Source organism: Dioscorea cayenensis, chromosome 7 (genome assembly GCF_009730915.1).
Source record: "Dioscorea cayenensis subsp. rotundata cultivar TDr96_F1 chromosome 7, TDr96_F1_v2_PseudoChromosome.rev07_lg8_w22 25.fasta, whole genome shotgun sequence".
NCBI lineage: Eukaryota > Viridiplantae > Streptophyta > Magnoliopsida > Dioscoreales > Dioscoreaceae > Dioscorea > Dioscorea cayenensis.
In genome coordinates this window covers 14593242-14605888 of record NC_052477.1, presented here as the reverse complement: position 1 = coordinate 14605888, position 12647 = coordinate 14593242, and the positions used below count along the sequence as shown (strand labels likewise).

At 33.6% G+C, this 12647-nt stretch overlaps 1 protein-coding gene across 1 annotated transcript in view; it reads left to right on the top strand.

Annotated features, from left to right (window-relative positions):
- Positions 1-355: 355 nt before the first annotated feature.
- LOC120265093 (ferredoxin-dependent glutamate synthase, chloroplastic-like) overlaps positions 356-12647 on the top strand; it is a 17578-nt gene continuing 5286 nt past the window's right edge. The window contains exons 1-7 of the mRNA XM_039273006.1: positions 356-900; positions 3136-3448; positions 4034-4476; positions 4598-4729; positions 5972-6070; positions 6250-6320; positions 9920-10071. Coding sequence (XP_039128940.1) covers positions 664-900; positions 3136-3448; positions 4034-4476; positions 4598-4729; positions 5972-6070; positions 6250-6320; positions 9920-10071 — 1447 coding nt within the window. The 5' untranslated portion in view covers positions 356-663. The remainder of the gene's footprint in view (positions 901-3135; positions 3449-4033; positions 4477-4597; positions 4730-5971; positions 6071-6249; positions 6321-9919; positions 10072-12647) is intronic.

The window sequence follows — 12647 nt, the reverse complement described above, 5'->3', positions numbered from 1 at the left end:
AATTTTTTGTCATCCAACCTTAGAGAAGAGAAAATATTGATCCTTCTATATAGATATAGGTTCTAAACCAAAACTAATAAATAGTAATAATAAACACTACTTGGCCGTAATATATAATTGATGAATATCACTCATAAATAGTATTGATGGAGTAAGTTCTATGACCAAAATTATAAAATTAGATAAATTTATAAACAAAATTTTTTTAAAAAAGGCCCCACATTGAGTTAACAAATAATCACCACATTTTTAAAAGCCCTGCTCTCACCGTCAAACACGTCACTCGAGCCGTCTCATTCAAGCCTTCGCCGCACAAAATCCTTGGCAACTAATCTCGTTCTTAATACAAGACCACGACGAAACACCACGCACACACCCCCAAGTATTCGATTTCCTCCTCTCGTTGAAGAACAACGCCCATTTAGTCCACTGAGAGGCCATTTATCTCAATCCCCCTGTCGTTTCCCGATCTTTAGCTTCTTTCGAGTTCGACGTGAGAGGCAGTACTGCTCTTACTCCCACCTTCATTCTTCTCTCGTTATCCTTTTGCTTATGGTTTCTCAGCCACACGAATTCTCTCTTCTCATCTGAATATTCACAGCCAAGTCTTGCTCTTTTTTGCTTCTTGGTAGATCAGTGTTTGGGACTACTCACTAGGGGACGATGGCGGCGCTACCGCAATCGTTTCCAACTGCAAAACTTTGCCGTGCTGCTTTGCCGGCCAAGGGAAGCATCCTATTTGGGAATATTTCTGGGGTTTCAAGTAAATTGAGGCCGAGGATTAGGTCGAGTCGGAAGGGATGGTCTTCGTCTTCTGTTAGGGCTGTCCTTGATTTAGAAGGATCTGGTGTGACTCTCAAGGCTTCCAAGATTGATGCTTGTCGTGGTGATCGGTCAAAGGTACGGGCTTTCCGTTGAATGGTTTTTGCCTTATTTTCTTATTTTATTTTTTATTTTTTGAAATGTTTATTATTATTTCCTTTTGGACTTGTTGGATTGACATGTTTTCGTGATTTTTTTAACTCGTAAACTCTTCTTTTGGATGCTTGTGTGTGTTTTGGAGATTGTTGTTTTGATCACTGGCTGATTCTAATTGGTACATTTAGTTGCTATAGATTATACAGCGTCGGATTTCAAATATTGGGTCTTGGATATAAAAGATGCAAAGCATTAAAATGCATGTAAGGTGATAACCATCCAACACTTTCTATGGGCTTTGTGTTTGTGCACATTTATTTTATCTAGTTCATTCTTAACATTAAACAAGCGGTGACATGGATGATCAGTTCACCCTAAGCAGGTGATGTCTACTGTTAATTGTGGCAACAAGCAACCAGAAATCATCATTTTGAGAATTAGGACTCCAACCACCTAGGGGAGGTTGTAGAGGTTGAACCCATGGGCTTTTCTCCATTCTTGTGGAGGGGGTGTTTGATTGAGGGGTAATGGTGCAGGGTTAAGGGAATCTTTTTAAAATTTTAGGTTGGATGTAAGCATTTACATGAGCTGACCAAATGTTGACTTAATTAATGCTAAAAAGAGCAAAATTTTTTAGAATTAAAAATATGTTTTTTAAATAATAATAAATGGTATTAATATTAATATTTTTTTAAAATTAACTATTAATGATATATAATTAAAAAGTAAACTTTCAAAAGAATGAGAGGAAGTAAACTAAGGGACTCAAGGCTCAGGAATAAGAAATCATAAAAAATAAACTTTTTTCTTCCATCAGATATTTGTCTAAAACCAATCATCTTAACAGGGACATCTCTTTTTTCATGATATATATTTATTGCATCTATGATCTTTTCGGCTTTGATAAAATTGATGACACAAAGCAGAACCATGCAAACAGGAATTTAGGGTCTCAAACATAGTACTCCAACACACATAATAGTGAAAATTGCATCTAAACTATCAAGAATTAACTAAAACTAGGCAACTACCTTATGAAACGAAGGAGTGCAACTAAGCAGCTATAATGCTTAAATGACTGATGCTATACTTGAAACTAGTTTATGCCAATAAATGTTCATGTAAAAATTTTCTTTAGTTGTGTAACAAACATGTAGAAAATCCCCAACTGCTGAGGTATTATTAAGTAAGAGGCTCCTATTGCATGTGATTCCCTCTGCCATAAAGGAGTGAAGTTCTCCAGTCAATTTTCTTCTCTTGGTGATTCACAAAGGCTATGTTATCTCAATGCATGAGGCTCTGCTGTTTGATTGGCCTGAAAAGAACTGGAGTTGGTTCCAACCTTGTTCTAGCTTGCTGAACTACTATTGGCATACATAATCTTTTACTTCAGGTTAAGTTTGTTTCAATCTATACCCTCAGGTTCTTGAACTTTTTTTCAAGTCCATGATTTTCTGACTATGAAAAAAATTGTAAGGTTTGTTTTGAGCCTCCTTCCTTGCCACCATTGTCAAAAGTTATGATGTGATTACAATCATGCAGGCTAAGTCTATATGTTTGAAATTATGTGAGGGCAATTATTTCCAATGTGTTAGATTGCGAAATTCATTTTGTACACTGGTGATTATCTTGAACCTGGCAGCTTTTGAAAGGTACACCTTGTAATATCTGGTTAATTCTATGCCAACAATTTGAAGCTTGTGTGTCTAGAATGCTCTGATTGCAATGGCGAATAGACTAATTGATTCAGTTTTTCTCCAAATTGGATATCACCTTTAGCTGTTTTTTAAACCTTGACATCATGTTGAGAGTGTTACCGAAAAGTAATGCATTAGTTAGACTTTAGTAATGCATGTAAATGTTTTTATGTTTGTTATAAAATCGCTTAAAAGGAGCTTATGCTTGTTTAATTATTGTGTGTTTTATACTTTTTAACATATTTTCTGGAAGATAGTTCTTTAAATGTTTTTTATTCTTTTATTCTCATGAAAACAAATATGGTACCTCAAAGGAGTTTTTTGAAGTTTGCTCACAAGTAATAACTTTCGTTCTTATCTTGCATCTTTATGTGAAATTTTTTCTATGGTTTCAACCTTGAACTTTTTCATTGAAGGAGTTTGGATCACTTCTTTCAAGATTTATCATAGGCTGATCAAGGCCTAATGACACCTTATATTTTGAAAGTGCTGTGAACTTCGGTTGATATATTTTTTTCAGGTTGCAAATTTGGATGATATCATATCAGAAAGAGGAGCTTGTGGAGTTGGATTCATTGCAAATTTACAAAATGAAGCATCCCACCAGATTGTTGAAGATGCACTTTCAGCTCTTGGCTGCATGGAACATCGAGGGGGATGCGGGGCAGATAATGATTCCGGTGATGGGTCTGGAGTGATGACCACTATCCCTTGGGATCTTTTAAATGAGTGGGCCACCAAAGAAGGCCTTCCCTCCTTGGAGAAGTCCAGCACTGGTGTAGGGATGGTCTTTCTTCCCAAAGATGAGATATTCAAGGATGAAGCAAAAAATGGTGATCCTTTATGACCATAAATCTATATTTTATGTTTAAATTTATTCCATTATCTCAAGATGTGATTTGTTATTGTTCTTTGATCTCTACGATCTGTTTATTGTTAGGCAGACTTTTTCTGCAGGCAGCATTTTATTTCTAGTCTTTTGAAGTGCAGATTTATTAGATTTGATAAATTGGGTGGTTTCCTTTTTCCATTCCTTGAATTTAAAATGTTTTTAATTGATTTGCATTCTTGGGTACTTTTTGAAGCCTGTTATATATGTTTAAGTCAGTAGAAGTTGTAGCCGCTTGCTTCATTGGTTTTGGCACCTTTTATATGTAGTGTACTAGACTGTGTATTCTTGAGGAATAATGTTGGTCTATTTGGTTCGTAAGATTTTGTCTCTTATAGAATCTCAAGAAATATTCAGGTTGTTGGTAATAAAGCTTATGATGAAAGACTTTTGAAATTTTCTCCAAAAGTTATGCCCCATTTCTTTTCATGCGAATTTTGTAGTTCATATTTAATTTTCTAATTATTTATTCTCTTATGGTTCAGATGTCTTTATACGTGTTTCTGAGTGTTGATTGTTATTTCCATAGTTATCACAAAGACATTAAATGAGGAGGGACTGGAAGTTCTTGGCTGGAGGCCAGTTCCCATAAATGCAAGTGTGGTGGGTTACTATGCAAAAGAGACAATGCCTAACATACAGCAAGTTTTGGTAAAAGTCCCAAAAGAGGAAAATGTTGATGACATTGAAAGAGAGTTATATATCTGCCGGAAACTAGTGGAGAAGGCATCAAAATCTGAAGTCTGGCAAGATGAACTCTATTTATGTTCTTTATCTAATCAAACTATAGTATACAAGGGTATGCTTCGCTCTGAAGTTTTGGGCCAATTTTATTTGGACCTCAAAAATGATCTTTATAAGTCTGCTTTTGCCATCTACCATCGAAGATACAGTACTAATACTAGTCCTAGATGGCCTCTTGCACAACCGATGAGATTACTTGGTCATAATGGGGAGATCAACACTATACAGGTTCTGTTTGTTTGATTGAGTATACTTTAATCATGTGCCCACAATAGGGCACTTCTATTTTTTAATTTAGGATTTGTTTTCTCTGAGATAGATCATGTTTGAAGTAGTCTATACTCTACAGGGAAATTTGAATTGGATGCAATCTCGGGAAACAACTCTCAAATCCCTAGTATGGCGTGGTCGTGAAAATGAAATTCGTCCTTTTGGGAACCCAAAGGCATCAGATTCAGCAAATCTCGATAGTGCTGCTGAAGTATGAGCTTAATACCTTTACATGGCCTACTTTCAATGCTTCATGTGGCATTCTTTTATTTCATTCATTATTTTTGATATTATGGCATCCCAAGAAGTGCATAACTTTCATATTTGTACAGTTGTCTGCATGCAATAATGTTCACTGCACTTGCTCGATTGTTATTATCCTGCTATTATTTCGTTCAATTGAAAATATCTTGAATAAAGAACTTGATAGAAGATCCAAACACACCCTTCCCCATGTTTTCCAGAATAGTTCACTTTCATCCCCTGTAGTTTGTGTAGCAGCAGTGATGATGGTATGTCTCCAAAATGTTTTTCTATTAGCATAAGATTCGTTTCTTAGAATGCTGCATTTATTTACCTTTCCATAACCACAGACATTTGGATATAGTGGTACCCAAACTTTTGGGTTCTTGTGATTCTGTTGCCACCATTCTTACTAGTCACCACCTTATTTGTTGTTGTAGTTTTTTTGCTCTAAAATTGTTTAGACTTCAACCAATAGCATATTAGCTTGGTATGTCTCCAAAATGTTTTTCTATTGGCATAAGATTCATTTCTTAGAATGCTGCATTTATTTACCTTTCCATAACCACAGACGTTTGGATATGGTGGTACCCAAACTTTTGGGTTCTGTGATTCTGTTGCCACCATTCTTATTAGTCACCACCTTGTTTGTTATTGTAGTTTTTTTGCTCTAAAATTGTTTAGACTTCAACCAATAGCATATTAGCTCTTTAGAATATGTTTTTTTGCCCCTACTATTTGCCTGGATACAAACTGTTCGTATTATGAGACTTACTTTGGAGTTTTTTGCATTTAATCTGTCTGTACCTGTTATCTACCAAATTGCTCTTGAATGTTATCTTTTTTATTCACCTTAATATTGTAATTTGATAGTGATATCCATGACATTTTCATTCTTTTGTGCTCTCTTTAGTTTCTTGGGTCTAAGGAGTGCTAATCATGAGTTTTTTGTCATTTAAAACATATATCTTATGCCATAGCTTCGTACGTTGTACATAGCATGCAAAGTGAGCTTACATTCCACCTATTACTGGGTGGACTGGACCTTAGCAGATGTATATCTGTCAGGACTTGTTCAAATCCATAATTGGCCTTATGTTGTAATAACTTGATATTATTATAGTTAAGGTTTCTATTAGTTTTGAAATATGAGTTCTTGGCCACTTTTTTGACATTGGGATTTGTGCATCTTTGTTTCACTAATAACCAGTTATTACTAAGAAGTGGCCGAAGCCCAGCAGAAGCTCTTATGATTCTTGTCCCGGAGGCTTACAAGAATCATCCTACATTGATGATAAAATATCCAGAGGTACTTGCATGTTAATTTTTGGCCCAGGCAAGCTCATGTATCTGTAACTTTTTACGTCACTTTGTTTACCTTTCTAAAGTTGATTGTTATTTCAAAGCGTAACCTTGCCTCATATTTTGGTTTTTGGTTTCATTAAGCATTTATCGAAAAAATTACCTTGTAATTTTTCTTCACTATAGGTTGTGGATTTTTATGATTATTACAAAGGGCAAATGGAGGCTTGGGATGGACCTGCCTTACTTTTGTTCAGGTACTCCTTTGATAGGAAACATACAAAAGTTTGTTGAAATTTAATCAATAATGTTTTTACTAGATCTATTATCCATCATCATTAAAGCATATCCTGGCATTCTTATATTAACGAATATTTTACATGAAGTTCAAGGCATTGTTACTTGGAACTTGTATCCTCTATAATCTACTAGGCGTTACAGTGCGAGTAATTGTTGCGCCTTCAAAGCAAATCCAATGAGCTTTTCTTGTGTAGTATCATGTGATAATTGTTGTGTAACAGCAAGTGCACAGTCTTTTGCCAAGTAGTAATTAAGATGTCGATCCTTTGGAGATCAAGTGTAGATTACTAATCAATTGCAACCGTAGACTATCTAGGCAAATAACCCATGTGAAGGCGAAGAAACTAAAATAGTGGAACTACAATTAGCAGGTGCTGAGAGTGGAAGAAACAGGATTCTGGAGGCTGAAATTCAGTTACAATTAATCCTTGGGTTGAGAGTTCACCACAAGAGTAGTGAAGAGTATGCTATAGGCTTAGGCAAGTCATTTTGAAGGGTAATTGTCATTAAATACTTGTCATTCTCTTTCAAAAAATGACAAGGTGTTTAGTTTAGGCTAACACCCTACTTTCATGGTTGCTAAACCCTCTCAAAAACCACTAAGCTTAATGACAAATTAATATACCATCAAGAAATCCTAGTCAGGAATTTCAAGGTCAGCCTTAATAGGTCCAAGATCCAGGCTCACCTTTCAGCTCACCTTTGGTCTTTGTGATCATGCAAGTAAAGTGCTTTCATATTCACAAGCTGTGCAAGTGCAATTTAAAGGCCAAACCAAAATGATCTACCATTAACTATAAAAGATTTTTATAAAACATAAGCATAATCATCCACTACAGCCTTGGGATAAACCCAAACCTAGGGTAAAGTTTTACACGCTCATGTCTGAATTACAACAAAAAAAGAAGAGACATAGATCATGCAACAGCAAGGTACAAAAATAAAGGACTCCCTATGCTTCACACAAAAGAGCACTGCTGCCTTGATCACTCAATTTCAGACTTTTTCTCTCTACTTTGTCTCTTTTTAGAGCCTTCAGAACTTCTCTCCCTTCTTCAGCTGCTATCCCCGTCTCCTGCCTTCTGTCTCCCTTAAAAACCCCATTTTTGATGCCTTTTATACTCAATGATAAGGACTGAGTCCTAGCTGCCATTACAGTCCACAGGTGTGCTAGCTAGGTTGATGGGCGTGTATCTTAAAGAGCTGGCCCTTCGATTGAGTCATTATTCTTCTCTTCTCAGAAACACCCTCATTTAGCATAGAGTTGGGGTCCAACTCCACCCTCCTACATAAGCATTACTAAAAAGAAGTAACTTGCGCAAAAAAGAGAAGAACATACTACAAGAGCTAGCGGAAATGCATGATTAACAATAACAAACAACTAAATGCATGCTAACATCCGTACAATTTTTATCTACAACAATAATCATTAATAGGAAACAAAATGAATGTGACACAAAAATCTTGCAGAAAATAATTCATATCAGCTTCTTGTTTTTGTTTTCTGAAACCTGTGCAATGCGGTAAGCAACAATGTATTTTTATCAAGCCTGGTTTTTAAAATCGGATGAGGCGTGCGCCTTGAGGCCGCGCCTCAAGGCGAGGCGCAAGGGAACAGCCTCAAGGCGCACGCCTTGAGGTTGAAAAACCCGAGGCTTAAGCCTCATCAGTTAGAGGCGCACGCTCGAGGCGCACCGCCTCGGTGCGTGTGAGGCTTAAGCCTCAAAAATCCTGATTTTTTGTAATATCATTTTAATTTTTAAAAGCAAATAAAAAAATATTTATATGTATATACTTTCCTTAATAGAAACTTTTTATATGTAAAATTCAATAAAGAAAAAAACTCATCAACACCTATGGTTTTTGCAAGTAGTAATGCACTCAATTTAATTTTTAATTTAAAGATTATGTAAAAATGACAAAAATTTATCAAAAATAAACTACAAATAAGATAAGATGAGTTACAAATAAGATAAGTTACAAATAAGATAAGATGGGTTACAAATAAGATAAGTTATAATTTTATTAATTTTTTAAAAAAATATTTATTTTATAAACAAAAATAATATATTTTAATCAGATAAAATAAGTTTGAAAAAATATTTATTTTATAAATAAAAATAATATATTTGTTACTTTGTATTTGGTAGAAAATATTATTGTCGTTTTTTTCAAAAAAAATTGAGGCTTACGCCTCAAAACGCCTCGAGGCTTACGCCTCGCCTCACGGTTGAGAAGCGCCTCGAAACCCGCCTTGGGTTTTTAAAAACCTTGTTATCAAGTGTCTTTCTCAATTTTCACAATTTATTCAAAGTAACTATTTGACATAGTTTGACAGAAACCTTTACTAGTTTATGTTTTTGTTCTTATTTCTTAGTGATGATTCGATGATGAAGACATTTTTAACGCTGATTTCTTTTTGTGTTTGGTGTTGTATGTCTCGTCAAAGTTAATGAAGATCAAATCTTGTTTTTCATGCCATCAATGAATATATAAGTAGAGAGAATGAGCATGCAACTAATATTCATAATAATGATACAGATATAAATAAGAATGTTTCATTGCCATATTTTATATATAAGGGTTTTCTATATTAGGAATTTGGAATGTCTAGGATATTTTATAGACCTATAAATAAAGGACTAGTGCCACTGGAAGGAAGTCTTATTGATGAATAAATTTATTTTCTTCCTTTGTTCTCTTTGTTTTGCTTCATTGATATTTGCCCTATTTTCTGTTGATTTATCATTATTATTGTTATTATTTTTTTAACTGTTAGAAGGATTTTAGTGAGGTTTCTTTGAAACAACTGTGTTCATTTTCAGTCTTGAAGTTGGTTCAGATTCTTCATCAAATTACAAACTTTATTCCTCAAAATCCTATATACCTGCAGGTGTTTTGGAGATTGAAGTTTGTATGTTCATGTCCATTCTCCATCAAGCAGTTAAAATGGTTAAAATCCTGCCAAGTATAAGTTCAACAACAAAATTTGACCAAATAGGATGTAGAACCGGACAACCATCTGGTTCTGGTTCAATTTTTAGAACAATACTTCGATGAAAGAAGTTTTTCTTCTCTGTGAAGGCACTTTAATTAGTCTCCTTGTGTTTCAAATATTTATTAACAACAATTTACTAGAGTTACTCATATTTTAATGATCTGTTATGAACAAATTGCAAGTCAATGATGCATCATGAGAAGTCTTGTGGTCATTATATTTGCATGGTCTTTTATGTGTCCTTGCAATTTTCATTGTTGGCCCGTAATTGTCATCTGTTCAGCATCCTAGAATGTGTATTTTTTGCTTCAACAGATGTGTTGTCAGAAGCTGACAAATCATATTTCACTAATTTTACCTATTTAAATTATGTTTTATTTTGCGCAACTTCTTGCATAAGCTAAATCCCTATGCTTTGACCTTTAGGTGGTTTTATTCTAGATTTTGATTATCAAGGTAGAGTGTGATCTACTAACTTATTCAAATTTGAAAACCTTTTCTGCTGTTGAACAAGTTAGTTCTTGTATTATGTTTTAATTCCATTTCTTTATGATCTAGTGATGGAAAAACGGTAGGAGCTTGCCTTGATCGAAATGGTCTTCGTCCGGCTAGATATTGGCGAACTATAGACAATGTAGTTTATGTTGCATCAGAGGTATACCTTTTGTTCAACCGTCTAAAAATAGACATGAAATATTATTACTTTGCATGTACCTTATTTTTTTATGTGGATATGTTCCATATATTGACAACTCTATATGGCAGTTCATATTGTTTGTTCAAGAATTTATATTCTTGCTCCATTTTATTACTAGTATATTAGGCCAATTTTTCTCCCATTTGCTATGTGTTCTATAGAAAACATTGCAAAAACAGTAAAGGGTTGTTTGGTTACCCGTGAGTTGCTGTAAGTAGTTGTAATGTAATTGGGTTAACATGTAAAATACTGTTTGGTTTGCTATGAAATGAGTTTTATATGTAAAAAGTTTTATTGTTTGAGGTACTTTTGCAGCATTTGAACTTACAACATGTTGTAAGTTGAAATGCAGCAAAACATTTGGAGTAAAATCGGCATTCTCCATTGAGCACATTGCGCATCAAAAGCATAGGAAAGCTTGCATGGTGATCAATTGTTAACATAATTAAACATATAGTCATTTATGTTTTATTTAATCTAATATTGTTATTAAAAAAACCTATTGTTATTTAATTTTAATTATGAAAATATTTTTTAGGCATAAAATTAAAGAATAGTACATATTTTTTACTTTGATAAATAATCGTTAAATTAATTAATTAATTACTTTTCTTACATTAGTGTTAATAGTAGATAGTAGGCGTTAAATCAATTAATTATTCTTTTAGGCATAAAATTAAAGGAAATTACATATTTTTAAATTTAATAAATGACCATTAAATTAATTAATTATTTAATTCTCTTAAATTAGTGTTGGCACTAATGGTAGATAGTGAAAGTTAAATTAATTAATTATTTTTAAGTATGAAATTAAAGCATATTGCGTAATTAAAGGATTTTAGTAATAATAGTAAATAAATAGTGTTAATAATAGATAGTGGCCGTGATCTTATCATTCCATTTGCATGGTGACCATATCCCTCAAGTTCCATCAAATCAAACAATGAAAAAATAAATATAGTATTTCTAATTAGGAAATAAAGCAAATTAAAAATAATGATGTAATTAGAAATACATCATTTTCACTTTCATGTGATTTCACTTACACTATAACATCACTTGCGGCAAACCAAACATCCCCTAAGTTGACAATTTTTTGTTAATATGTAAATATCTTTTGCTGCATATCTCTTCTACTTTGGCTAACTTAAATGCCTTGTTTGTATGGTATATATATTTTTTTCTATAAGTCATGAAAAACCTTTAGGATTATTAAGTGTGCAAGTTCTGCGGAAGCAACTTCAACTTTTTGATATGGATGGTAGATAGGTCAGATAGATTGAAGGTTCATTGCATCTTTCTGACAATGCGTATTCTAGTTTGATTCTGGACGATCAGTCCTGTTAAATGTTACGCCAGTTGTTCATATGAATTAACACCTGATCCAATCTGATATGTCCTAGTATTTTCTCATGATGTTGTCATGGTTTTCGTTTTTAGACTCTTATAAATAAACTTGATGTGATTGTGTCTGGCTTTAGATTTGTGATCTTTATTGTGGTGCTCTATTGTGGAGGCCATGAGATCTCCTGACGGATGAGTTAGTTTGATCATACTTATATAGATAATGGATTTGAGAAATGCAAGAAGTCAGTTTTCAAAGAGTCCTCAGATCTTGTATGGAGAAGTTGCTAATGCTGGCTATAGCAGCAGATCTTAATTTACTTTAGAACAATGAACAATAACCGATAACATAATGCCATTTCTTAAAGGCTTGAATATATATAGTGCACTTATGCAAATATTATTACTTCTACTAATTTTGTATTTTCTCCTGCCACATGACATATGATCAAGGAAATTTAGGCAATGTTGGCGCCACATATTCATGGAATGGTAGGGAATAGAATAGGAACGGAAAAGAATCTTTTCAGTGAAGATTTCTTTTCATTCCAATTCCTGTGTTTGATTGGTGTTTGTAGGTGCTATTCTCAATGGTTTCTTTTACATCTACTCTCTTATGTATTGCCTTATATCATAATATTTATTATATATTCTTATTTTATGACCAACGTTTCCTAATACATAACCAAAAAGGTATTTTAGCCACAAAATACTCAGGCATTGGAATTTTTTGTCTTGAGATAAAAATTTATTAAATAGTTGATTCTTGAGGATTATTTGGCAACATTTAATTTTATGACCAAAATAATATTCCTTTTGTTAATCATTGGAAAATACTTTCTTTTGTTGATAAGTTCATAGTATGCTCTTTTGTCATAAAAGAAAGATTTCTAGAACATATGATTATTAGCACTATTTGATTTCTGAACTACAGTGCTTGGACTTTTTGTAAACACAAGGGAAACCTTAAATATGTCAACTTCCAAATATAAAGAACAATATAATGGTAGTTGTATTGGACTAAGAATCAACTGTTAACATAAATAGAATCTTTCTTATTAATGAAAGAGAATTTTATTTCTTGCTTTGTTTAGGCCTTTTTCTTCTGGAATAAGTCTTTCCAAATTTATGGCGATCATGGATCTCCAATTAAGGTTCAGATAAATCTTTAATATTGATGTTGATATTCGCCCTATCGTGCTCTGCATCAAGATGAAAATAGAGTGGTTACTTGTCTTGGTGGAC